This window comes from Odocoileus virginianus, chromosome 24 (assembly GCF_023699985.2).
Source record: "Odocoileus virginianus isolate 20LAN1187 ecotype Illinois chromosome 24, Ovbor_1.2, whole genome shotgun sequence".
Classification (NCBI taxonomy): domain Eukaryota; kingdom Metazoa; phylum Chordata; class Mammalia; order Artiodactyla; family Cervidae; genus Odocoileus; species Odocoileus virginianus.
Genome location: NC_069697.1, coordinates 51,809,230 through 51,836,723, shown reverse-complemented (window position 1 = coordinate 51,836,723; position 27,494 = coordinate 51,809,230). Strand labels below are relative to the sequence as shown.

Sequence of the window (27,494 nt, the reverse complement as noted above, 5' to 3'; positions counted from 1 at the left end):
ATCTGCGGAATTCCAAGGGTAGGCTTCCAAGGGGAGGCAGGGCTGCCTCTATTAGCCACCCTCCCCAAATCAGAATTTACACTTTGTGCCAGAAAAATCCACCCTCTTCTCCCACCCATAGAAGGCCACTCTGCCCCCAGGCCCCTCATTTCACAGGTGCCCAGCTTCGTGGAAACCTGTCTGGGCAATACAAAGACAAATACCAAGAACTTAAAGATGTACAACTCACAGAACTCAGGGCAGAAGAGCAGGGTCAGGGCGGTTGGGAACAGGGCATCGGAATTATTAACACACAGAATTAGTCCCTCCACTGCTCAGCACTGAACCTGCCCTCAGAGTGTATATTTTCCTACCATATTTGACACCAAACACCCAATCAATGTATACGGTCATATTATTATACCACACATGGCTTATGTATGTGTACGCTCAGTCGTGTCCAACTCTTTGCAACCCCGTGGACGGTAGCCCTCCAGGCTCCTCTTGTCCATGGAATTTCCCAGGTAAGAATACTGGAGTGGGTTGCCATTTCCTACTCCAAGGGATCTTCCCGGTCCAGGGATCAAACCTATGTCTCTTGCGTCTTCTGCTTTGCCAGGCAGATTCTTTACCACTAGCACCACCTGGGAATTTCTACCATACAAGGAATGTGAGCGAATATTTTGTAATAAGTGTAATGGAATGAAACCTTTAAAAATTGTAAAATAAAAAATAAAAAATTTTAACAAGGCAAAAAAAAACAAACATAACCAACCAAACCGAAAAAAAAAAGTAAAAAGTATGGTTATACTAGAAAATTGGGTAAATAAAAGTCTACCAAGACATCATTTATGTTCAACATAATGAGTAAAATCTAGGAAACCATTATGTATCATATCCATTACATACCACTTTAGTAAGTAATGCTACCCTACAGGATAGAATGTTCCATCATTAATAACTATGTTTTTGAAATGTTTATATTATGTTATAAAATTGATTACCTTCTTTTAAAGAAAAGAAGTACAGTAACACTATTTGCAAAATATAGTTCTATGTATGATGTCAAAATGTTATCAGAACGTATATATGGGTGGTGAGATTTGGGGTGATTTTGGTTTTCATCCTTGTACTTTTCTGTATCCACAATGATCATGTTCTACATTTATACCAAGATAAAAGAAATTAATGTTCTTCCTTTCACCAATAAACCACAGGCAGAACTGTGTGAACAAAGAAGAGGAAGAGAAAGTGACCCCATAGTGCTTTTCTGACCATCTTTACACAGGTCCTGACTGCTGCACCACCATCGGAAAATGAGCGACATTTAAACCCGAGTAGGACAGCTATGGGTGATCAGCAAGAACATGATCAGGGCTGGGAACACAGCCCAGCTCCAGCCCTGACGCCAGCCCCGCCACCATGCAGCCTTCCAACCAGAGCTCCCGTCTCCTCCCCTCCTCCAGGAAGTGCACCCCAATCACCCTACTCACTTAGCATCAAGAAAGCCAGACCTGCTGAGCGAAGAGAGGACGCCAGATGGGACGTCTGCAGGGACACATTCTCATCAGGGGAAGCTCTCCCCCAAGCTGCAAAACTTCAAGGTCAGAGATGGAAGTAGGGGTGAAAGAGGCTCCTCTGTCAGCTAGGCGAGGTAAAGAAGGCAGGTGGGACTTCAAGTCCTGGAAAACACCTTGGAATCTTTCTTGACAGGAGGATCTCCCCTTCACACTGAGAGAAGAAATAAATACAAAAGAAATCTGGGTGGTACCTCTGTCCCCCACACGCTCCTTCACCCACTCGGTTGCCGCAGCGATGCTCTCTGTCTTGGTGACATCCAGGATCACTGTCTGCAGCCTGCCTGACGTCTGGTTCCTCAGCTGCTCGGCCCCCTGCTCCATCAGACACCCAGCCAGGACCCTCAAGCCTCGCAGGTCCAGCTGCCTGGCCAGCTTGTTCCCGAAGCCCGAGTCACAGCCCGTGATGAAGACAAACTTGTCCCGGAGGTGGCTCACCACCTGCCTCTCCCGGTACCAGCGCAGGAGGTAGAACAGGCCCACGAGGACCGCCAGGTACAGCCACATGGCCTTTTACAGGACAGACACACAGCCTGGGGTGAATAGAGTCTGGTCAGTGCTCACACAGGAGGAATCAGGAACATGCATGATGATGCTTGGCCAACCAGGTTCCAGGCTCCCTGGCATGGAGTTACCAAGATTTTCCCGTTCCCCGTCTTCAGTGAGTATGACTGACTCTGACCTCAGCGCATGCTCTCTGGTATGCTTACGTCATTTCTAATAGATGTCAGTGCATTTTAAGCACAAACCCTCAAGGATGACAGTACTTTTCCCAGCCTCACTTTCCAAGTCCTCCCTGTTCCCTTGGCCCACCCCTCCGCTCTCCACCCCCACCCTTACCCCCACAGACTAGAACCCTTACATCCAGGCTTCATGATTCACAGCTAAATTCTTTCCTTTTCCGTACTGAAGTCTATGACCTGGGTCTTCCAGATCTAGTGGAGATTCTTACAAGGGAATACACCTTATAAGGGAAGACACACGTGGTTTCAAACCCAGTTCTGCCGCCAACTAGCTGCGTGACCTTGGGCGGTTGGCTCAGCCTCTGAGCAGGTTTCCTCTCTGGCTCAGCTCACAGAAGTCCCTCTGAGAGACTAAGTACCCCCAGCCTCTCCAGGATTAGAAAGAGAAGGCAAAAGGGAATAAGGTCTCACCTGGTTGCCTGGACCAGAAAGGTGTTCAGAAGAGCAGTGGGGGTGTCTGAGGCAAAGAGAGGGGACACGAAGGGAATGAGGGGACACGGGTGGTGGTGAGACCCTCCCAGATGCTGGGAAGGCACAGACAGCTGCTGGAACAGGCGTTCCCCTTTCACTGTGTGCAGACGCCCTGCCCGCAGCTCTGGGTGCCCGGCGCTGCTGGCCTCTCCCTTTGGTGCTCAAACCCTGCCCTGCCCGGCGACACACAGAACCCAGACCACGCAGACACTGAGAAGAGACTGATTTGAACCGTGACATCATTAACCGGAATGCTAACTTCCCTGCAAGCGGGGAGGGCTGAAGAGCCAATCATTGGAAAGCAATTAATTAGTTCACTTTGTATGAGGGTGGCGGTGGGGAGGAGGAGTGAGCTGCCCGCTCGGAGACTGAAGGAAGGGCCTGAGACTGGACCCCAGGGCAGCTGGGCCTGGAGCGGCTTTCTCCATGGGGGCGAGGATACCATGCAGGAACGGGGCTGGAATTCTGAGTGGGGCGCCTCGTCCTGGCACCCCTGCAGCCTCTGATGGATGGGGCTGCAGTCCCTGTTCAAGTCCCCAACGGGACCTGTTCCGCCCCTCAGGGGGAAAGCCATCACCCTCAGGAGGCCAGTGAGGCATGCTGTGGCTCCCAGGGTCTTTGAGGAGAAAGACTTTGTCGATGTGGTTCTCCGTCCACGGTGACTGGCTGCCAAGTTGTAACCCTACAAGAAGCATGCGTGGGTGGTTTGTGTTTCAGGAAATCTTGGCAGAAACCAGAGTCCCAACCAGTCCACCATTCCCTGACTTCTGGAGAGGATTCCTGGAGGCAGGCCAAACCTCTTGAACATCTTTCCCTTTGGGCTACAACAGTCTTTGGGGGAAGAGAAATGACAGGCATCAAACAGTTCCAGGTGAAGCCGGAAGCAACGGCTTAGTGTTCCTGAACCTCCGGGACTGTGCTCGTCCTGGGTGCTAGAGAACGGCTGCCTCGGAGCCCCGGACAGCAAGGGCTGAGCCTCATCCTCTTCTGTTTCCAGAACCTGGCAGTGTTTGGCATCTGACAGAAATGAATGAACCTTTACCGCGACATCCTCTTCCTCTCTCCTTTTCCCCCTGCATTTCTGACCTTGTCTGACAAGATGAAATCCCCCAAAGCCTCCGTCTCCCTCATGTTTATTATAAAGGAGGGAATGCAGAAGGCCTCAGCAATACCTCTCCACTCCAGCTCTCCAGGAGTCTAAGCATCCTTATGTTGTCTTCAAAAGCGTGAAACTTTAGGAAGGTCCGGTCTCAGGAAGCATTGGGGAATTTGAGGGGAATTTCTGTCCAGCACACATTAGGTGCTCAAAATGAGTTAGTAGGGGGCTTGCCTGGTGGCTCAGATGGTTAAGAATCTACCTGCAGTGCGGGAGACCCAGGTTGGATCCCTAGGTTGGGAAGATCCTCTGGAGAAGGGAATGGCTACCCACTCCAGTATTCTTGCCTGGAGAATTCCATGGACAGAGGAGCCTGGCAGGTTACAATCCATGGGGTCTCAAAGAGTCAGACAGGACTGAGCGACTAACACATACACACAAGTTAACAGAAACGGAATAAATATGCCATCAGCCAGAGATCGTCAGAACACCTACAGAGACCCCAGGAAGGTGCTTCGGGTCAGGAGGTGGGGGAATCTGAGGGAGGAAAAGAAGCAAGGGGCAGGATGGACCAGTGAAGGGGGAATGCTGAGGCATTCCAGGAGTCTGCTGGGCGGGGCTGGTTTCCCTGGAGGAATGGTACCCGGGGCCCTGCTGGTCTCTGTCTGTCTCTCCAAGCTTCCCCTTCCTTAGACTAACGTGCATACCCCCACACACATTTTCTTGGGAAACCACGAGAGGAAACGGCTGTCCTTCATCTTGTGAAAGGATAAGGGCTGGGAGCAAAGGCAACTCACTTCCCCTTTCTCACGTCCTTCCACAGATCAAACCACTCTTCTCTCAGCCTCCATAAAGGGGGCTTCTCCCCGACTCAGGTAATGGCCCAGAACTCCCAAGGCTGAGTCCCCTCCTTGGAAGCATCGGCCCTACACCACCGTTTTTTATCCTAGCCTTCATCCATGAGAAGCTCTTCTAGGGTGGTCATTGTTAACCTTCTGGACATCATGGACCCCTTCGAGCATCCAAGGAAGGCTCCAAGCCCCATAAAAATGACTTCACACAACAGACAGGGTTTGGTATGTACTTTTCACTGAGTTCACAGACCATCTAAAGCCCTTAGGTGCCAGCATCCAGCTCAGAAGTCCTTACAGTAAGAGTTTACTGAACTACCAGCAGCGTGACTCGGGCAAGTTGTTTAATCTCTCTTTGCCTCCGTGTGTCTACACAGAACCCACCTCTAAGTTGTGAGGATTAAATGAAGTGGCTGCAACTGGCAAATGAGAAGGCAGCAGCTGCGAGCTGTAACTGTTACTACAACTCTTCTTTGGCGAGTCTGTGGCGCTGAGGGCTCTTGACCTTCTGTGTAAGAAACACACTGTCGCAGGACAACTAACTAGAAGAGGATGGTGGTGTGGAGCCGATTTGCTGCTGCTGCTGCTAAGTCGCTTCAGTCGTGTCTGACTCTGTGCGACCCCATAGACGGCAGCCCACAAGGCTCCTCTGTCCACGGGATTCTCCAGGCAGGAACACTGGAGTGGGTTGCCGTGTCCTTCTCCAATGCATGCATGCATGCTAAGTCGCTTCAGTCGTGTCCAACTCTGTGCGACCCTATGGACAGCAGCCCACCAGGCTCCTCTGTCCACGAGATTCTCTAGGCAAGAATACTGGAGTGAGTTGCCATTTCCTTCTCCAGTTGAGTCAATTTAGAGGGGAAAAAAATGGATAGTGTTGGTGGGAACGTGGAGAGGTTCTTGGTCAATTCCATTAAAAAGGGATTTTTCCAAGAAGTGGAAAAGGGGGCATGCTTATGCCAGATGCTTTACATATACAATGTTATGTATCTCATACAATAATCCTTCAAGGAAGCACCGTCATCTTTATTTATACATAAAAGTGTAGGCTCAGGAAGATAAAGTGACTGGCCCAAAGTCACACAGCTACTTACTGGTGGGACAAGGTGTCAAAGCTAGGTCTGGTCCCCAAGCTAGCGTTCTCTCTACCATCTCTAGAATGAGTGAGGGAGCAAGAAGAACTGAGCAGAGCCAGGATCCGGTCGCTGGACCACATCCATCACTGGGGAGCCTGGGGAGCCCCTGATCTGACAAGGCTGCCTCCCTGGCACGGGGAAGCCAGTGCAGGCAGGCAGAGCATCTTCCAAGCTGGTCTTGCCTTCTGCACTCAGTGACCTTCGGGAAGCTCAGGTTGGGGGAGGAAGTGCAGTTGTTGCCAAACTCCTCTGCCGTGACCTGCCCACAGTCCACCTGCCCTCGCACACAAAGTAGGGTCCCTGGCCACACAGGCCGGGCAGGCAGGGCAATTCCTGGGACAGCTCGCACTTGCCGCTTTCTCCAATGCCCAGACGCAAGCCCCTGGCTCCCTCCCGACCCTGGGAAGCTGCTTGCCTTTATCTGTGCCTCCCAGTAACTCCTTCCTGGTACCTTCCTTCCTTTCTGATTGTTGATTACAATGTCTTGTCTATATATTTTTGAAAAAAGGGGGGAGGGGAGGGAGGAGGTTGGGAGGAGAGAGAGAGGAAAGAGTAAATTTCCAGGAATTGTTTGGCTGCTGCTGCTCCTGTTGCTTGGAGCAAAGCTGCTTGCCGCCCCCTCCTCCTGCCCAGCCTGGAGAGAAGCCTGGGCTCCTGCCCCTTCCTCCTCCCCTCCCTTCCAGTCTCTCCTTCCAGCTGCCCCTCCCTCCTAAGAAAAACACCCACAAGAAAACTGCAGAGCCCTGGCTTATTCCTTCCGGAGGGAGCAGCTTTCCCTCTGGGCCCCTGCCAGAAGGAACCTCCCCCGTTTCCTCTTGCTGAAATTAACACAGTTGGGTGATGGGGGTGGGGGAGGGGACTGGGGAGCAGGTGGAGGCGAGAACCAAGGGGTGATGTCTGCGTGTGGGAGGGAAGAGGTCCGTGACAGAAGATCAGAGACCTGGGAGTGCGCCGCTAAAAGGCAATCTTGAGAGCAAAGGAAACGACCACGCGTCGATATGTGTGGTCCACGTGGAGAGAACAGGAGCCAGGACTAAATAAAGGTCTTTCTGGAGGGTGTTCAGGGCAGTGAAGCCTCCATCTGTGTGGGTCAAAGGCACCGAGAAGGAAGTGAAAATTCGCAGAAGGTTCCTTCCTGAAAAGAGGTAGCCTGTAAGACAGAAACTGAGATCCTAAACAGAGAGGGTAGAACTGTCTGAAAAATAAAAGTAAATCTCACACTAGGGACTTCCCTGGCAGTTCAGTGGTTAGAAATGGGCACTTTCACTGCCAGAGCCTATGTTTTGATCCCTGGTCAGGAAACAAAGATCCCACAAGCCACACCACATGGCAAATACACACACACACACACACACACCGCATTTTATCTGTTTTTTAATCATTTTCTTCCTCTCTGCCTTTTAAAAAACAATTTGTTTATTTACTTATTGCTTCCCAGGTGGTGCCAGGGGTAAAGAATCTAGTTGCTAATACAGGAGACATAGAGACTCAGGTTCGATCCCTGAGTCGGGAAGACCCCCTGGAGTCGGAAATAGCAATCTGTTCCAGTGTTCTTGCTTGGAAAATTCCATGGACAGAGCCTGGAGGGCTAGTCTATGGGGTCGCGAGGAGTCGGACATGATGGAGAGAACGTACTTATTTATTTATTTATTTTTGGCTGTGCTGGGTCTTCGTTCCTTCTCTGGCTTTTCTCTAGCTGCAGAGAGCGAGACCTACTCCAGTTGCGGCGCGCAGACTTCTCACGGCGGTGGCTGGCCTTGTTGCGGAGCGCCCAGGGGCTGCGGCCCGCGGGCTCTGGGGCACCCGGGGCCCAGGGGCTGCGGCCCGCGGGCTCTGGGACACCCGGGGCCCAGTGGCTGCGGCCCGCGGGCTCTGGGGCACAGGCTCAGTAGTTGTGGTGCTTGGGTTTAGCTGCTCCACGGCATGTGGGCTCTTGAGAGACCAGGGATCGAACCATGTTCCTGCATCGGCGGCAGGCGGATTCTTTACCACTGAGCACCAGGGAAGCCCCCCGGACGCCACATTTTACATCGTCACAGCTCATCGTGACAGATTTCTGGACCTGGGAGTGATCTGATATGTGCGTGGAGGTGTAACACAGTAACAACCATATATTTTGGCGGCGGCGGAGGCAGCGGCTGCGGAGGTTATGGGATGTGCCGCAGGAAGTGAATGGTTTTGCCCAGAGGGGCTTGCGCGGCCTCCCTTCTCCCAGGCCATTGCATTCACTTTCGCAGCCTTACGCTGTATGCTGGCTGGCGCTGCTGCTCACCTCCGCGTCATCTTCTTCGCCATTTAATCACAGCATTGGATGAGAGGAAGACTGATAACAGGAATCCTATAGACCAGTGTAATACCCCAAATCCTCTTGTCCTTCCAGAGTACCTCATTCATGCTTCCTTTTTTTTTCTTTTTCATGCTTTCTTCTGTGTCTTGTTTCTTTATGTAGCAGAGTGGTTTACACTGGGTCTCAATATGCCCCTCTTGGCATATCATATTTGGAAGTATATGAGTAGACCAGTGATGAGTGGACCAGGACTCTATGATCCTACAACCATCATGAATGCAGATATTCTAGCATATTGTCAGAAAGAAGGATGGTGCAAATTAGCTTATCTTCTAACCTTTTTTTTACTACCTGTGTGTCATGGTCTATGTTTTGGTGAGCTCTTAGAACAACGCTCAGAAGAATTGGTCCAGTTAAGTGCATGCAAAAAACCACCAACGAATGGATTCTATCCAGCAAGGGCATCAGCTTGGGCATGAGTTTGAGTAACTCCGGGAGTTGGTGATGGACAGGGAGGCCTGGCGTGCTGCGATTCATGGGGTCGCAAAGAGTCGGACACGACTGAGTGACTGAACTGAACTGAAGGCTCATTTTGGTTTTATTGAAATGCCATTTAATTATAAATTAGCTGTAGATATCAGGTGCTTCTGATGAGCTGAAAATATGTATCTGACCTATGGGAAACTTCATGGGTTTCCTTATCTATCATGTAGGTGATTATATATGGATGTATTTAAAAAAAAAAGAGTGGGAATTTTTTTCCCCTTGGACTTGAACTACCATCCCTGTATACTGCATGAATTAGAGATTTTCTCATATTTCCACCAGAGTAATATACTTGCTTTAATTCTTAAGTATAAGTGAACATGATACAAAAATATATGCTGACTTACTTGTGAAGAATGCATTTAGCTATTTTAAATGTGTTTTAATTTTAAGACTTTACTTATTAAGAAATTGGCAACTATACTTAATGTTATAATATGGTGGCAAAGGTATCCTTAAGAATTTGTAAGTACTTTAGATTTTCAAACCTGAATGAGAGAATACTGTGTAACCATCCAGCTGTTCCTTTAGTGCAATACAATAAAACTCTGAAATTAAAAAGAGAAAAAGAAATACATATTTTGTCTCTGCGTCCAGTTCCTCACACAGAGCTCCTAAAACCTTTGCAATTCCCTGAGTGATGAGACCATCTCACACAGAATTCCCAGATTCCTTGGAGATTCCTGGGCGATAGGAATGTCTTTGTTCCGATGAGGTGGCTCCTGGCCACATCCTGAATGGCTTCAGGATGGGGCGCCCACCAGACAGACCGAAACTTGATTAGAAGCTTAGAACTTTCAGCCTCACTCCCACCATCCTCTGGAGAGAGGAATGGTGTTGGAGGCTAAATTACTCATCAGTCATGTCTATGTGACGATGCCTCCATAAAAATTCCTAAACTATGGGGTTCAGAGAGCTTCCTGTTTGGAGAACAACACGTCCATGTGCCAGGAGGGTGGTGTATTTCAGCTCCATGGGCACAGACCTCCCCCTGTGCACCTCTTTTTCTGGCTCTTCATTTATAGCCTTTACAATAAAACAGTAAACACAAGTAAATATTTTCCTGAGTTTCGTGAGTCATTCCACCAAATTATGAAAACTGGCAGGAGGGGGTTGTGGGAACCCCCAACTTTGTAGTCACATTGGATAGAAGTGTGGGTACCCAGAGGAACCCATTGCTTGCAACTGAAGTAAGGGCAATCTTGTGAGCCCTTAAACCTGTGGAGTCTGACACTAATTCCAGGCGGTTGGTGTCAGAATTGAATTAAGTAACAGAATAGCCAGTCGATGTCTGGAGAGTTGGAGAAACCGGTTGGTGTTGGGGGGGAAACTCTACACATTTGGTGTCAGAAGTGTCGTGAGTAGAGAAACAGTTCTTCTAGAGAAAGCTGTAAGAAAACTGAAAGATTTAAAATATCCTTTTCCATGGAGATGGTTGGTGGTGATGGTGGCATTAAGTACATGTGAATGTACAGATGGCCAATAAACACATGAAAAAATGGTCAACATCACTCATTATTAGAGAAATGCAAATCAAAACTACAATGAGGTATTACCTCACACTGGTCAGAAAACCATCATCAAAAAATCTACAAACAATAAACATTGGAGAGGATGTGGAGAGGATGTGCACTGTTGGTGGGAATGCAAACTGATACAGCCACTATGAAGACTGGTATGGAGGTTATTTTTAAAAACTAGGAATAAAACTACTACATGACCCAACAGTGGTAAAGAATCTGCCTGCCAATGCAGGAGACACAGGAGATGTGGGTTCAATCCCTGGGTCAGGAAGATCCCCTAGAGGAGGAAATGGCAACCGACTCCAAAACTCTTGCCTGGAAAATTCCATGGACAGAGGAGCCTGGTGGGCTGCAGTCCATGGGGTCACAAAGAGTCAGACACGATTAAGCACTAAAATCCCACCATTGGGCACATACTGAGAAAGCCATAATTCCCACTATTGGACATATACTGAGAAAACCGCAATTCAAAAAGACACATGTACCCCAGAGTTCACTGCAGCATTATTTACAGTAGCCAGGACAGGGAAGCAACCCAGAGGTCCATCAGAAATGAATGGATAAAGAAGTATTACTTAGCCAAAGAAAGGAATGAATTTGAGTCAGTTCTAGTGAGGTGAATGAACCTATAGCCTGTTACACAGAGTGAAGTAAGTCAGAAAGAGAAAAACAAATATTGTATATTAATGTGTATATATGGAATCTAGAAAAATGGTACTGATGACCCTATTTGCAGGGCAGGAATAGAGATGCAGACATAGAGACTGGACTTGTGGACACAGCCGGGGGTGGGGGGAGGAGAGGGTGAGAGATTTGAGAGAGCAGCACTGAAACGGATACATTCCCGTAGGTAAAACAGATCACTAGCAGAAGTCGCCGTGTCACACAGGGGGCTCAGCCTGGTGCTCTGTGCCATCCTAGAGGGGCGGGACGCGGTGGGGGCGGGAGGCAGGTTCAGGAGGGAGGGGGCAGGTGTGTCTTTATGGTGGCGATGGTTGCATCGTCACATTATGGTCACATTATTATACAGCAGAAACCAACACAACGCTACAAAGCAATTATCTTCCAATTAAAAGTTAGAAAAGAATTTTTTAAAGTACATGTGAAGGTACTTAACGCTACTGAACTATATACTTTAAAATAACCACAATGGTAAATTTGATGTTATGTTTATTTTACCACAATTAAAAAGGTCAATCAGCAGACTTATTAAAAAAAACCACTCTTTGAATGGATAAACAAAATGCACTATATCCACACAATGGAATACTACTTAGCCATAAAAAGAAATGAAGTATGGATACAAGCTACAGCACAGATGGATCTCAAAAATGTCATGCTAAGTGACATAAATTAATGAAGTTAGAACACTCCCTCACACCACACACACCCACACGCAAATACAAGACTCAAAATGGCTTAAAGACAAGTATAAGACGTGACATTATAAAATTCTTAGAAGAGAACATAGGCAAAACAGTTTCTGACATAAATTATAGCAATGTTTTCTTAGGTCAGTCTCCAATAAATACAGAAATAAAAATAGAATAGAAATAAAAATAAACAAATGGAACCTAATCAAACTTATAAGCTTTGCACAGAAAGGGAAGCCAGAAACAAAATGAAAAGACAGCCTTGAGTGGGAGAAAGTATTCTTACCAATGATGCAACCAACAGGGCCTAATTTCCAAAATATGCAAAGAGCTCGTATAACTCAATACAAAAAAATTAAAAAATGAGCACAAGACTTAGACATTTCTCCAAAGAAGGCCTACAAATGGTTGATAGGAACAGGAAAAGACGCTCAACATTGCTAATCATCAGAGAAACGCAAATCAAATTTACAATGAGGTACCACCTCACACCAGTCAGAATGGCTGTTTTATAAAAGTCTACAAATAATGAATTCTGGAGAGGATGTGGAAAAAAGGAACTCTTCTACACTCTCGGTGGCAAAGTAAGTTAGTGCAGCCACTACGGAAACCAGTATGAAGGTTCCCTAAAGAATTAAAATTAGAATTGCCATATGATCCCCTCCTGGGCATATCCAGAGAAACTTCTTTCAAAAAAGATGCATTCACTCCAGTGTTCATAGTGGCACTATTTATAATAGCCAAGACATGGAAGTAACCTAAATGTCCATCAACAGATAAATGGATAAAGAAAATGTGGAATACTAGTCAACCATAAAAACGAAGGAAATAATACCATTTGCAGCAACAAGGGTAAATCTGGGCATTATCAGACTAAGTGAAGTCAGAGAAAGACAAACACCATATGATATCACTCAGATTGGACTCTAAAATATGACACAAATAACTTTATTTACAAAACAGAAACACTCACAGACATAGAAAACAAATTTATGGTTACCGAAGGGGAAAGGTGGGGGGGGGGGATAAATTAGGAGTTTGGGATTAGCAGATGCAAACTATCATGTATAAAATAGATAAGCAATAAGGTCTTACTGTATAGCATAGGAACTATATTCAATATCCTATAATAAACTATATAACCACCGGTGGTCCAGTGGTTATGACTCCATGCTTCCCCTGTAGGGGGAATGGGCTGGATCCCTGGTCGGGGAACTAAGACTCTCTGTGAGGCATGGGCCAAAAAGGAAGAATATATATATATATAACTGAATCACTTTGCTATATACCAGAAACTAACATAACATTGGAAATCACCCATACTTCAATTTAAAAAATCTTTTAATATTATGCTAAGGGAAAAAGAAAAGACACAAAGGTCACACATTGTATGATTCAACTGATATTAATTATCTTTAATACATAAATGGCTTGCCAGGTGGTGCTAGTCGTAAAGAATCCACCTGACAATGCAGGAGATGCAAGAGACCTGGGTTCGATCAGTGGGTCGGGAAGGTCCCCTGGAGGAGGAAATGGCAACCCACGCCAGTATACTTGCCTGGAAAATTCCATGGACAGAGGAGCCTGGTGGGCTACAGACCACGGGGTCACAGAGAGTCGGACACAACTGAGCAACCGGGCACAATACGTCAAACCAGAGAGAAAGCAGAACAGTGGGCGCCAGCACTGAAGAGAGGGCAGACTTGGGAGTGCAGGCTTAACGGATGTGACAAAACTTTCCTCTGGGGTGATGAAAATATTTTGGAATTACATAGAGGTAGTGGTTGCACAACAATGTGAATACTTAATGCCACTGAATCGTAAGCTTTAAAATATTAATATTGTCATAGGGATTTCACCTGGATTAATGTATGTATGTCCAATCCCCTCCAGCCAACACACCCGGGCCCCACAAAGCACGGGCTCTGCTCTCGCGTTGATGCCGCTGTGTGGCTTGTGTGAGACAGGCAACATCTCTGGATAAGGAAGCCCATCCTCCCTCCCCACAGGGGTTCCTGGGGGATCAAACGACTAACTGAGATGAAAAAGCTCAGCTGACACAAGATGCTCACCAAGAACACACGCCCTCCCAGGGCTCCGAGCCTTCCCCTCGGCTTGGAGGGAGAAAGAAGCCTGGCGTCTTATCTTCTCTCTCTCTCCTCCACACTTGGCTGGAGCAGTATGGAGCTTGGGGGCTGGAGAATGCTGTTCACCAGCCCCTCCCCATCCAGGAGTCTCCTTGGAGCTCAGCACAGTCTCCTCCCCATTCAGTCTTACCCCTCCCTCCAGAGTCTCCCCTCAGATCACAGAATGAAGGCTGGGCGAATGGCAGGGTGGCCATCCAGCAGAAGGGCCAGAGTGACCACGTCTGGATAATTTTCGGATTTACTTTAGCCCTCCTACCGCCATCCAGTTCTGTTTCAGTAGGAGTCAAGACAGACAGGGGAGAGTGGGATTCCACTCCAGTTTATCAGTGGAAAATATACACCTGCATAAAGCGTTAGCATGTCACTGTGACGGCTCGTTTAATTCTCACAAGCACCCTTGTGAGTAGCTACGATTGTTGTCCCATTCTGCAGAGCAGCGCACTGAGGCTTAAAGAGGTTAAGTTCACCCAGCCACAGGAGTCTGGATTTTAATGTTTGCAGCCTGACTCCTCCCTGTCACCGCCACACTGGAACTTCTGCTGTGACTTCCCCTCTAACTGGATTGGGAGAAGGCAGGAAAAACCCCGACCCTCTCCCACAGAGCCTCAGCCAGTGATACTGCTTCCCGGATGAGAAGGGCGGCCCTGAAACCTGCAGCAGAGCCAGCTCCGCGGCCACAGTCCCCCCAGCCTCCCTGCCGCTCCCCACCGGCCCAGACCGACCGGGTGCTCTCCCCACCGGCCCAGACCCACCGGCCCTCGCCGGGAGGTGCTCTCCCCACCGGCCCAGACCCACCGGCCCTCGCCGGGAGGTGCTCTCCACAGGGAAGCTCAGGTGAGGGTCGCCCGCTCTCAGGGAAGCAGGGCGTGGGGTCTGGAGGCGACTGGTTTTCCTGCATGATCCACAGATGTCCCCAGGGATGAAGTGGAGGGGTGTGCGCGCGCGTGTGTGTGGGTGTGTGTGTGTCCCACACGCAAGGCCCAAATGGCGAGACAAAGCAGGAGCCCCTAAGGAAGGCCGGCACAAAAGGGCCAAGCAGTGAAGCTCCAGGAGAGAAGCGGAGATGGAGCCCACCTCGGGGACTGGTTCCCGGGAAGAAAGCGGTTGGGCTCTGGCCTCTCCCACCACGGAGACCCCTTAACAGAATATTTCTGTTCGTGGGTCCAAGCCAGCAGTGAGTTGTGTGCTATTTATTCACGGTTCGAATGTTACACTTCCCTTTCTTCCTCTTCAGACTCAGGATCTTTCCCCAAACCCTCCCGGCCCCGGGGCCTGTGACCCTGGGGACAGAGGCTGCCGTTAGGCTGCCTCCTCCAGCCGTCCCTTCTGCCCACCAGGCACTTGCCAGCCCTCATGTCGGCCACCTCGGGGCCCAGCCTGGCGCCCACCGGGGACGTGGGCGAGATCTACAACTGGACGGAGCTACTGCACTTCTTCAACCACACCCTGCCCGAGTGCCACGTGGAGCTCAACGAGAACACGAAGCGCGTCGCCCTCTTCGTGGTCTACCTGGCCATCTTCGTGGTCGGGCTGGTGGAGAATCTCCTGGTGATCTGCGCCAACTGGCGGGGCTCGGCCGGCGCGGGGCTGCTGCGTCTCTACGTCCTCAACATGGCCATCGCCGACCTGGGCATCATCCTGTCCCTGCCCGTGTGGATGCTGGAGGTCACGCTGGACTACACCTGGCTCTGGGGCAGCTTCTCCTGCCGCTTCACCCACTATTTCTACTACGCCAACATGTACAGCAGCGTCTTCTTCCTGGCGTGCCTCAGCGTGGACCGCTACCTCACGCTCAGCCGCGCCTCCGCCTCCTGGCAGCGCCGGCAGCACCGCGCGCGCCGCGCCGTGTGCGCCGGCGTCTGGGTCCTCTCGGCCCTCATCCCGCTGCCCGAGGTGGCCCACATCCGGCTGGTGGACAGCTTTGAGCCCATGTGCCTCTTCATGGCGCCGTTTGAAACGTACAGCACGTGGGCCGTGGCGGTGGCCCTGTCCACCACCGTCCTGGGCTTCCTGCTGCCGCTGCCGCTCATCGCCGTCTTCAACGTGCTGACGGCGCGCCGGCTGCGGCGGGCGGGGCGGCCCGCGGGCCGGCGCCACTGCGCGCTGCTGGCCGCCTACGTGGCCGTCTTCGTGGTCTGCTGGCTGCCCTACCACCTGGCCCTGCTGCTGCTCACACTGCACGGCGCGCACATCTCCCTGCATTGCTACCTGGCCCGCCTGCTCTACTTCTTCTACGACGTCATCGACTGCTTCTCCATGCTCCACTGTGTGGTCAACCCCATCCTTTATAACTTCCTCAGCCCCAGCTTCCGCGGCCGGCTGCTCGACGCCGTGGTCCACTATCTCCCCAGGGCCCAGGCCAGGGAGGGCAGACGGGCCTCCTCCTCCCCCTCCTCCTCCTCCACGCAGCATTCCATCATCATCACCAAGGAGGGCCGCCCGCCGCTGCAGCCCGCCCCCACCACCACCCCAGCCTGAACTTCCAGGCAGCACCTACCCCACCCGCCTCCGCCCCTCAGTCTCTTGTAGCCAGCTGAGGGGGAGTCCGGCGTCCTCCAGCAGTGAAGTAGAGAGCTGGAAGTAGGGGAGAGATCTGGGGAGGGGGTGGGGGGTGGGAGAGGGTCAGAGCACTCATGGCCAATATTGAGTTTGTCTTCAAATATTGAGGTGGGGATGGGGAGGGAGGCAGGCAGAGGAAGACAGCAGACCCTTGGCGTTGTACTATTTGAAACCATCCTTGTGCCGAAGGGAGAGACGCAGGGGAAAAGGTGAAATAAAGAGTAGAGACACAACTCTGAATCTCTGAACAAGTCTGCACTGCAAGCTGGGATTGGGAATGGAGCTGAGGCCAAAGAGATGCTCAGCAGAAACCACCCTGGCCGGAAAGAGTGAGCTCCACAGGAACCGCACACAACCTTCCTTTTGTGCTTGCGCTTGCTGACCTCCCAGCACATCATGCAGCGGCAGGGACAAGAGGCCAGAGGCCAAGGAGCCAGGAGGCCTCCGCAGGCTGTTTCCCAGCAGTGCATCCTCAATGCGATGATAAATGGAGTGGGTGGGGACCGCAGGGGCGGGTGAGGCCGAGGTCTGAGGCAGGCACCCCGCAGCTGGGCCGCTGGGCGGACTCTCCTCCCCCACCATTCAGGAAAGGGCTTGCTGACAGGCTCCTCCTGGTCCACCCTGGTCCCCTCCCCCCGCAAGCAGAGGAGCTGTCCCGAAGGCCATGCCCCTCTGCCCCCAGCTCTGGGTCTAGCACGTTTCCAGACTTCTGCCCCCAGTCCCTCCCGTTCTCTCTGGATCCCAGGAAAGTATCAAGGGACAACCCTTCTGGGGGCAGACTTGGGATGGGCAGCAGCAGGCGCTCACGGGGGGCTCTGACCCTCAGTCCTGCCCCTGCAGGGGGTGGGAAGCGGAAATCCTCCGGTTCTGTCAGAGGGCAGAGGCCTGGAGTCTCCTAAGCCAGTTTTCACCCTCAGCCTTCTTTCTTCCTGGCCAAGTCTCCTCATAACCTTCCTGTCCAGAAACTTGTATTCACACTTGTCCTATAGACAGGATCGGAAGTCCTCTTGCGAACGTGGAGGTCTTCTGGAAAGGGCTCTGTATAGCAGTTTGGGGAACCAGGACCTTGTCCACGAAGCGCTCTGACTGAAGTAAAGCCTCAGAGAAGGCCCCAGCCCACCAGTCCCAAGCCGCCTGCCTCTGCACCCTGCCCGTGGAGAATTAAGGGGCTCGTGGACACAATCACTGAGACCTTCTGTCCTGCTCAAGTGCTCAGTTATGTCTGGAATGTTTAATTTGGAATGGCTAGTCACTGACTGCAGGGCCTCCCCTCTGTTCTTGGAAATCTGAGACGCATTAAGCAGATTCACCAGATGCATTAAACATGTGCTCCAGCGCTGTAGGAACCCATTTGTCAGGAGCACCAAGGGAAGTCCATTTAACTCCCTCTGCTCACTGGACCCAAACCTGAAAAAAGGTCTTTTTATTTAAAGGGTCCCATGCTAAAAACTGCTGCTTGGTGGCACAGGGCTGAAGCCTTTTTCAACTAGGGGAGTCCAGGAACCTAACAATGCAAAGAATGTATTATAAAGACTTTCCTCTCGAGCCCACATAAAAACCCAGCCCAGATCCAAAGCCTTTATTACTGCCGTCCCCAAATCAGGCTCCAGAAGTTCCCTCAAGGAAACCCAGATCTACATCTCTGTTACATTCTAGGTTACCTGAGGCCACTTTCTCAACATCTTTTCTCACAGATTCCACTTCGGCAACCAGTGATCACTCTGATAACTCAGGTCCTTCCTCAGGCCCCGAGAAGCAAGCACGGGGCTGATGGCAGCAAGGCCCCTGGCTCTGTGTGCTGAGGGCTGATGGGGGCCGGGTCCCACCAATGTGCCCTGAGACCAAGGGGACCGCGTCACGTCCTAACTCTAGAGGCCTGTCTCCTCTCTGGAGAGGGACGCTGGTTACCAATCTCATGAAATTAGGCCAAACCTCTGCCCCCTCTCTGAATCTGCCTCCCTCCATTCCGACACTCCACGTCATGGTGAGTGGCACCAGCGAGACAATTTGTGGCCAACCCTCTGGGCCAACAGAACAGGCCCCTTAGATGGTCCCTCTGAAAAGGCTGGGCCAGCGAGTGAAGTTTCCACTAAAAACAGATCAAGTCAGCCCCGGGGAATTCCAGCTACAGGAAAGGAAATGTGCTACCTGAAAGAACTCTGGCATCCGCTGAGCAGGACATTGCTACTGAGAGGATGATGGCCCCGATACTCTGAACTGTGAGGGATGAGCAGACCACAGTAAATAGGAAAAGAACTACCATTTCAAATTTCCTTTTTTTTTTATTCTAAATAAAAACCACACTTTGTGCTGAACAATGGAATATAAAAGAATCAGATGTACAACGATTTTAGACATCTACTATTTGAGAAAAGAAGTTTACAAAATATACAAAACTTTACAGCAATAGATAGTAAACACTTAAATATTAGGAGGTCAGTACTTATTAATTTAATGGAAGGAGTTAAATGTCAACAACTCTTCTCAGTTTCATAAGAGATGTAGCTAGTAGAGGTGGGAGGGGAGGGTGGATTGGACAGGGGAAAGGTGTTAAAGAAACATCCAAAGTAGAAGTTGCATTTTCATTGGGATATTAAGTTTACCATGAGTAAGCACATTGAAACAAATGCTGTGTGCCCTGCTTCCTGATTTGGTCAGTGCAGGATTTAGGGAAAAGGACACACGAGGATTCCCAGATGGGCAGATTTCTGCACACAGCCCACTCCCATGCCAACAAAATCATGTCCGTATGTAAAGAAGTGTGAATCCACTTCCAAAGTGGGATAGTCTGGGGGCCGGGGTGGGGGGCGGTGATAGGGCACAGCGGGTGGTCAGAAGAGGAATATTCACCAGCAGCAAAACCTGCCTGGGAGAAGGTCGTTAAACTCAGAGGTTTCCTAGAGACACAAGGGTGCCCATAGGGCAGAAGAATGTCAAAAAGAATTTTTACCTATTCCCTGACCCCCATCCCACCTCCTTTCTTCCCAACTAGCCATGAACCAGAGACTCCATGGAGTCTGAAACTTGAGGACCAAACACCAGGCACGGCAGAGCTTCCTGACGGGTCCCGCAGCATCAGTGAGTCACGGCCGGGCAGAGGAGCGCCCTGACGCTGACCCCTTTCTCTGGCTGCGGCAGCTGTTTACAGTGGGCCATTAGGATAACGGGGGCTTCCCTGGAGGCTCAGATGGTAAAGAATCTGCCTGCAATGCAGGAGACCTGGGTTGGATCCCTGGGTTGGGAAGATCCCCTTGAGATGGGAATGGCCACCCAAACCAGTATCCTTGCCTGGAGAATTTCATGGACAGAGGAGCCTGGTGGGCTACAGTCCATGGGGTCACAAAGAGTCAGAACGACTGAGCTACTAACACAAGAACGTTAGAGTATCACCCTTTCCCTTAGGAAAAAAGGTGAGAATGGCCTTGTGTTTGCTTTAATGCTACAGTTGCCACAAAATTCTTAATAGTTTTTAAGCAAAGGGCTCTATAAATTATGTAACCAGTCCTGAGTACTGAACAAGAAAAAGAGGTGGGGGATGAAAAAGAAAAGACATTCAAGGATCAAACAGAACGAACCTTGGAACAATACAGCAGAAGACAGTGCTAAACTGGGCTCCAGGGCAGAGGGCAACACAACCCCATGGACAGTTGAAAATATTTTAAATTCAGAATAAAATTAATACCTTCCACCAGGTATCCTAGAGTGCCCTCTGCCACAATATAGTGTTTCAAGTAAAACAGTGCGGAAAAGAGTGGCTGGTGGCAGAGGAAGCAAACGTGACTCCGAACAGAGAAAGGGCTGAGACGTGAATAAGGGGGACGCGCGGGGGACAGTGTTTGGTCAATGAGCCTCATGAGCTACTGACCCTGCTACATGTCTGACCGCAGCCAACCATGTCACCCTGGTCAACCACTTGGCCTCAGGAGGATCAGGGGGCGCAGTCTTTCATTTAGTGTTTTAGGGGTAAAGTTTCAAGGATTTGCTTTTGGTTTACTGGCAAAAAGGGAAAACTTCACAGTTTCAGGTTAAGTACACAGACTACCCAGCATCAGTGATAACCCTCTGTTAAGGAAAAGGGTTTCTCCAACACGCTGATCCATTCCCAGCTACCCAGCTGGCTTCCAGGCAGTGGGCCCACTCTCAAACCTGGCCATTCAAAACTCGGTCCTCACCCACAATCTGGGAGAAACCACTCAGGCTTGAAAAGCTGAGAAGATCGTTGACTGTGGTCTTTTACACACTTCCCTTCTTAAAGGACTGACAGGAAGAAAGGAAGCAGTCAGTCAGGGATGAAAAGTCTCAGCACTGCTTTCTAACGAGAATGTCCCAAGGGAACATTTAACTCATTGGATTCTGACAGTGAAAGCTGGCCACTGGGCAAGTCCCTTCAAGTAATGGTCACCTCACTGGAGAGCTATGCACACAAAACTCCGAGGCTATATCAATTAGGGTTGGGGGGAGATCCGGGGGCAAGTCCAAAAGGGACAGGGCTTTGGTTCACTTTCATGTGTTACTATAACTTCCCAACTTCAGGAAGAATGAGAAAATATGCAAACAGGGCCTTCATGTGATCTTATCCCCTCAATCCAGTCCCCAACTGACTCAACCACAGGATGGAAAGGGGATAAAAGGTCCAGGGATTCAACAAGACTCAACTTTCTAGAATTTACATCCATTTCCTAAAGGGCTCCCTGGGTTTATTCTGCAAGAGACTTATCTGGAGAGAAAAGCATTTGCTTGTTTAAAGGCTTGACCTGTTCTCCCCGAGTTCAAGCCCCTGTTCCCCAAATATCTGGCCAGGACTGTCCCCTGGAATATGGCTACTTGCTGGGGAGAAGCTCATTTTCCTGAAGTCTCTTAGCCAACAGAGATGCTGGGTAATATGTATACAAAAACAAAATAAATAAATATTAATGTTCAAAAAGGCTTTGTGAGTTAATTAAAACTACTTGCTTGTAAAACAGCCCGGGGTGCTGCTGAGTCCCACGAGGGCCAGGGGCAGGGCCGAGGCCAGGGACCCCCAGAGCTCGCCTGAGCAGGTGAGGTAGTGTGGGCTTCGGAGGTGCCACCTTGTGAGATGCGAGATCTGAGGGCTCTCTCCTTCAAGCCTTCTTTGGGCAAGATCCCCTCAAAAGGCAACTAAGAACAGTCAACCAGCAACCCCGACCGGGAGATCCATTCCCCAGTCACCCGGAGAGGGCCTGAACCAGCTGTCGGCCAAGAGCGCCCTCTGGTGGCCATGCAATGGCAGACCAGGATAAATGCAGCAGGTCAAAGCCGCCAAAGCTGCCAAAACTCCGGCCCAGTTAGCAGAGTAAACAGCGGGTTCCCTGGCTGGGGCAGACAGAAAGTACATCCAGCTACTCGGGTCCCTTTAATCCTGCAGCGCTCACAGTCCACCCCTCCACCTCACGGGGTCTTCCCGTCTACACTACAGGCCAAACACACTTCTCGGTGGGAGACTGGATGCAAATTAAGGCAAGGCTGCTGCTTCAGAGACATCCCCATCCCTCCACCAGTAAACTCAGGGTCGAGGGAGGCAGCCAGACAAGTGAAGACTACATCAAAGTAGCTCCCTGTCTTTTTTGCCCACAGGGAAAGCCTGACATCCTGGGCCACCACTCCATAAGATCACATTTCTTTGGAATTGAGGGGAAAAGAGAAATCTCCCTTCCTGTCCGTCCCAGGCTGCTGCTTTCAGCAGCACTGCAGGACACCTCTTAGCGGCTGGCAAGGATTCATCCCAAAGCTTTCAGACCTAAACAGAAAGCTTTGTCCCCGGTTTGGATCTAGCTGCCAAGAGATTTTACCATCCAATCAGCAGATTCGAGCCCTGGAACAAGCAGGCCCCTCATCCCTGACGGCGTGCCCCGCTGAGGGCTGGGACCAGCACCCAAGGGGGAGCTGCCTTGTCTTTTCTGAATGACCACATTCCCAAAATCTCTCTCCTAGCTGGCTGTCCCGGTTGGAGGTCCGGCACTAATACCCACAGTGAAAACCTCTCTCCACCTCCTGTTCAGTGAGGCTGTTGGTTGGATTCTTAGCAGCATAAAACCTATCAGTAAACTAAAACTCAAGAGGCTGGGGAAGGGAATCTAGCTGACACCAACTGCCTGATGAGATCCCAAAACCAGCCTCCAAAGAATCAAAGACACAGCCCTCCACGGACAAGAACAGGTAAGGAGGTAAGCACGACAGGGCCGCTGCTTCTCAGAAACAGTGTTCATGTGCTATATATTCTTTTGTCTTCTTTAAACACAGGACAGAACAGAATTCCTAGCAAGGCAAAACCGTAACTTCAGGTGGGGCAGGACCAACAGCCACTAGGAAACCAATGTCCTGGCTGCCGCCTGGGAGCTCCCCCGGCTCTGCAGGGGCCCAGTCAGCTGTCCGGGTTCTTGTCCGCTTCTTTGGAATGGATGATGTACATGAAGGTCTGCTCGATGGTGAAGTCGGGGGGGAGGCTGCCTTTGTGCACGCCGACGTGCTTGCTCATGAGGTTGAGCGTGGAGCTGTAGTGGCCGCAGACCGTGCAGCGGTACATGAGCGCCCCCGCGTGCGTCTTCAGGTGGCACTTGATGGTCGAGCGGCCGCGGAAGAACTTGTGGCATACCTTGCACTGGTACGGCTTCTCGCCCGTGTGGATCCGCCGATGGTAGTTGAACTCACTCGTGTGAGCAAATCTTTTGCCGCACACCTTGCAGCTATACTTGCTGTTCCCAGGCTGACCCTGCAGTGCCAGTTCCTCACTCAGGAACTCCTCGGCCGGCAGCTTCCGCTTCTGGAGAGCTGGGTTCTGGAGCCCAAAGCCAGGCCGTGCGTCAAGGGCACTGTTGCACTTGTGCTGGCTGACGTGGTAGCGATAGGCAGCCTCCGACTTGAAGCTCTGGCTGCACAAGGGGCAGTGGAAGAGGGCATCTTCCAGGCTTTGGTGCACAGCCATGTGCTTCTCCAGGAGATGCCAGTCCACAAAGCTGTTTGCACACACGGAGCAAGAGAAGACAGAGATGCCTAGGTGGGCAAGTGTGTGCCACATGAGGCTGCAGAGGTTGAGGTGGCGCTGGTCACAGACACTGCAGGCCTGGCCCTTCAGGTTCAGATGGTCAAGGATATGGCCCCGGACCACATGGAAATCTTTGGCCAATGCCTTCCCACAGGCAGCACATTTCAGCTCTGCAGAGACCGCCCCTGCAAAGAGACCCAGCTTCCCAGGCAACGGGTCGTTGGGGTGGACGATGGTGTTGTTCTCAAATACTCCATCCCGTCGGTGGAGGGTCAGTTGCCACTGGGTAAAGAACTTAGTTTCACACATGTCGCAGGAGAAGAGGAAAATCCCGATGTGGGAGAGAACATGGGTGACCCGGGAGTTCCGGTCCTGGAAATGGGTCTCACAGACCTTGCAGTTGCCAGTCAGCAGGTCCACGTGGTCGCGAGCATGTTGTCGGATCAGTTGAATGTTGGGCTCTAGAACCTTCTTGCATACCTGGCAGGGCATGGCCTTATTCTCTCGGTTTTCACTCTCTCCAAAAGTTAGCTCATCCTCACTGTCGTCACTCAACTCAATCACCTCCTCAGCTGTGCCAATCTCCTCTGTGGGGTCTTCAAACTGCAGGTCGTCATCCCCCAGGTCCTCCAGTTGGAGCTCATCCATCTGCCCAAAGCTTGGGTCTTTGGAATGGTCGCTGTTGCTCAGACAGGAGTTGGTCCCAGTGGTAATGTCTACTGCACTGTCAGGGGTGAAGAAGCTGTTCTTACCAAAGTCTCCATTGCTCTGAACTTTGTATGGCTGGCAGGAACTGGTGCTGGTTTGGATGCCCATGCTGACAGTGCCCAGGACTGGCTGGGCCACCACGCTGGGGACGGATGTGAACGGAGCAGGGGCATCGTGGTCTTCTGACTTTGGTGGCAGGGGCTGCAGGCTGTGGTTAGTGTCACTGGTAACATTTCTCTCCTCCTCTTTATAGCTCCCTCCAGCATCACTAGGTAACACATAGTTTCTATCAGGACCAAAGTGCTCTCCGCCACCCCGGAGTTCTCCAAGGGGATGGGGGTGTTCTGCTGAGCTACAACTCGGGGTACCAGAGTGGTTCTCGCTGGTGCTGGTCAGGGGCTTGGCCACGGCAGTGCTCTCCAGGTCAGGAAAGGTGGAGTGACAGGCCTGGAGGAGATCCTCCATACCCAGACGCTCCGCAACCTCGTAGATGACCCCGACGTTGATCAGGTCCGTGAAGAGTTCCGACGTGTAGACAAAGCTCAGGATCTTCTCGAAGTTGGCAGGGGTGATGAAGTCCACCACGTAGGTCCTGGCAGCATCAAGCCCAGTGTTGAGGAAGAGGTTCTGGAAGTAGCCAGCCGCGCAGGCCAGCACAGCTTTGTGGGCCGGGAAGGAACGGCTCCCCACCACGATGGTGACATCGCACATGGTCTCCGAGAGCCGGCACTTGTTGAGTTCTTTCAGCAGGTTGTTGGGGTGGTTGGTGCTTTGCAGTTTGATCCTCATGCCCATCTTAGCAGCTCCTGTGAAGTTGCCTCTTTATCAGCACGGTTAATCTGCGGATAGCAAAAGGAAAAGGTGGATGGCCAAACACATCCTTGTAGGTGAAGAGCTCTGCGGGACAAAATGCCACCGTCTGCATGTTTTCAAGCCCCAGGGAGAGAGCAGGTGTGAATGGACATACACTTGCTCCATTCTGCTGGACGGGACAATGACGGCACAAGTGATGGGACAGTGACCTTTCTCCCTGCACATCCCCCAAGACAGACTGATCATGAAAAAAATCCAAAAATATTGGAAAAAACCTGATGAACTGGCCTGTAAGAGAAGCTGGAGGCCTGACTGGACAGAAGCTAGTGCTTTAAAGCCAAGTCCAAAGCATCCTCTTGATACCTTCTTATATTTCATTACCAGAGCAACTGGTTCAAACTTTTCTCATATTAATTTCCTAATTTCTTCCTGAATACAAGCTTTCCTATCTCACTGAGTATATTCTCTTCCCTTACTAGGCCAAATGCCATACACATACTTGAACACAATGATCAAGCTCCATTAGCTACTGGGGGAAAGATAAGGATGCTTTATCCTTTCCTTTCCTTTCACTGCTGTGTTCTTTCAAGCCCTAAAATAAATCACTTGCTTATTCTTGAGTTCCCATCTTTCCCTATCCAAGCTACCTGCCTCCTCGCCCAGGGCCATTCAGATTCTGCTCTATCACATTCTCTGTAGCTTGTGGATGAAGCCAGAGAAGTAAAGTAAAGAACACAACTACGGTATTTAAAATTACCTAAATAGTCTTTAGGTCTTTTTCCCCCCACCCTTTTCAGGAGCTATGCTTATGTTGACCAGAACTGAGAGATTTACCTGATGCCTGGGGATAGGGTTTGGAATAAGAAGCTATCCAATTACACAGGTAACTCCTAAAGTACCATTTCTTCCCCCTTTTTGAGTCCTGCAGGCCAGAAAAAAGCCCAACTCGTTGCCCTCTCCTTCTGCTCACGACTCGCCCTGCGCAGCACAGCCTCCTTGCTCCACCTCACCACACTGGACTAACTCCCAACTTTTTCTGGGGCCCAGGAAGCCTCTGAGCTTTGTTGGGTACCAGCGAAGGCTCTCCGCGGCCCTGGTGGCCACACATGAACGGTCAGCAGGTCGGGGCACCGGGAAGCCCGAGCGGCGGTGCGAGGGAACGGATTCGGAACTTCTGAGAAGGGACCCCAGCAACCGCGCGGCGCCACGGTCTCCCTCCTGGAGGGTCGAATTCGGGAGGAAGGGCGTTGGATCCGGCTGGGGCACTCCATCTGGGGGGCATCGAGCACCTCGATCCCTCCCCCCAAACAGCCGGGAATTCCTCAGGGCGACCTCGGGCGGGGGCGAGGGGGTGGCGGCGGGGCGCCAGGCCGGCCGGGGGTCGAAGGGATCGGCGGCGGGGCCGGCGGGGGTCGGTGCGCGGCGGGGGAGGATGGATCTGGCCGAGAGCAGCGGGCGGGAGGGAGCCCGGTGAGAGCGAGAGAAAGGCCGGGCCGAGGATCGGGCCTCGGCCAGGGCAGTCCTCGGCCTTGCCGCGCTTACCCGGCTCCGCGGGGCCCGAGCACCATCGCCGCCGCCGCCTCACACAAAGGCCCCGGCCCGCCGTGCCCGGCCCGACGAGGAGGCGGCGCCGCCGGCCGCGGCCAGACTCTCCATCCGCCGCGCCGCTCGCCGCGCCGGCCCGGGCCGCCCCCACCGCCCGGCCCGCAGCGCCCCCCGCCGTCCCGGAGGAGGCAGCGCCCCCCGCCGCTCGGCCGCAGCGCCCCCCGCCGCCAGGGAGGAGGCAGCGCCCCCCTACGGCGGGGCCGGGAGCGAGGCAGGCGGGCCGAAGCCTCCGCGCCACCGGGGGATCCCCGGCCCCACCTCTGACCGCCGCGAGGCCGTTTCCAGCCCTCCCCGCCACCGCCACCCAGGCCTGCCTCTTTCTGAAGCACGGATCCTGTAGGTGCGGGACCACTCCCTCCGCGCCCTGGTACCTGGAGAAGTGAAAAACCCTCTCCCAAGGCTAAGCTTAAATCGCCTCCCCGGCTCTACATCTCACAGTCCCAAAAGTTTGCTCTCGGAACGTCTGTCGGTGTGGTTTCAGAAACAGTTGTAAGATTGCCACTGTAACTATTTGCCTCCTCCGCTAGGCAGTGGGCTTCCTGAAGGCAGGCGCTGTGGTTCTGCACACGGCCGTCTCCGCCCGGCCACCCCCGAACCCCCAGGCTTCGGGGTCACAGGAAAGGTGCGTTACAAAGCCTGTTCGAGTGACGGAACCAGTACCTGAGGGCTGGGCTCCCGGCGGATCACCGCCTGAAAGCTCACTGTGGACCGTCCTTCCAGCTGCGCCGCCAAATGAAGGATTTCACAGGATCCCACTGCACTTGGCCGCGCAGGCGTTTCTGGCAACCTGTCCTTCCCGGAGGGGAGCAGAACTTGACACCCCAACATATGCTTCTTTGGCATAAGGATTTTTTTTTCTTTTTTTTTTTCCATTTATTTTTATTAGTTGGAGGCTAATCACTTTACATCATTACAGTAGTTTTTGTCATACATTGAAATGAATTAGCCATGGATTTACATGTATTCCCCATCCCAGTCCCCCCCTCCCACCTCCCTCTCCACCCCATCCCTCTGGGTCTTCCCAGTGCACCAGGCCCGAGCACTTGTCTCATGCACCCAACCTGGGCTGGTGATCTG

General features: G+C 51.6%; 2 protein-coding genes and 1 long non-coding RNA gene across 6 annotated transcripts; 2 read left to right on the top strand and 1 right to left on the bottom strand.

Annotated features, from left to right (window-relative positions):
• Nucleotides 1-984: 984 nt before the first annotated feature.
• LOC139030883 (uncharacterized) lies at nucleotides 985-9,263 on the top strand. The gene is made up of 2 exons (XR_011483330.1): nucleotides 985-1,583; nucleotides 1,693-9,263. It is a non-coding gene; the product is annotated as an uncharacterized lncRNA (long non-coding RNA).
• A 5,089-nt stretch (nucleotides 9,264-14,352) lies between these two features.
• Nucleotides 14,353-16,528, top strand: GPR182 (G protein-coupled receptor 182). The gene is given in 3 exon segments (XM_020878424.2): nucleotides 14,353-14,563; nucleotides 15,067-16,157; nucleotides 16,160-16,528. Coding segments are annotated over 2 exon segments (1,182 nt in total). The 5' UTR covers nucleotides 14,353-14,563; nucleotides 15,067-15,082; the 3' UTR covers nucleotides 16,267-16,528.
• Nucleotides 16,529-22,495: 5,967 nt separating this feature from the next.
• ZBTB39 (zinc finger and BTB domain containing 39) lies at nucleotides 22,496-26,995 on the bottom strand. Of its 4 annotated transcripts, none has more exons than XM_070454764.1 (2): nucleotides 26,789-26,995; nucleotides 22,496-24,838 (listed from the first exon to the last, which is right to left on the bottom strand). In XM_070454764.1, the coding sequence occupies exon 2, from the start codon at nucleotides 24,792-24,794 to the stop codon at nucleotides 22,671-22,673; it is 2,124 nt and encodes a 707-aa protein (XP_070310865.1). In that variant the 5' UTR covers nucleotides 24,795-24,838; nucleotides 26,789-26,995; the 3' UTR covers nucleotides 22,496-22,670. The 4 variants fall into 4 exon arrangements, with proteins under 4 accessions (XP_070310865.1, XP_020734066.2, XP_020734062.2 ...); XM_020878407.2 differs by lacking the exon at nucleotides 26,789-26,995 and adding an exon at nucleotides 26,355-26,511; XM_020878403.2 differs by lacking the exon at nucleotides 26,789-26,995 and adding an exon at nucleotides 25,647-26,190.
• Between the last annotated feature and the right edge of the window lie 499 nt (nucleotides 26,996-27,494).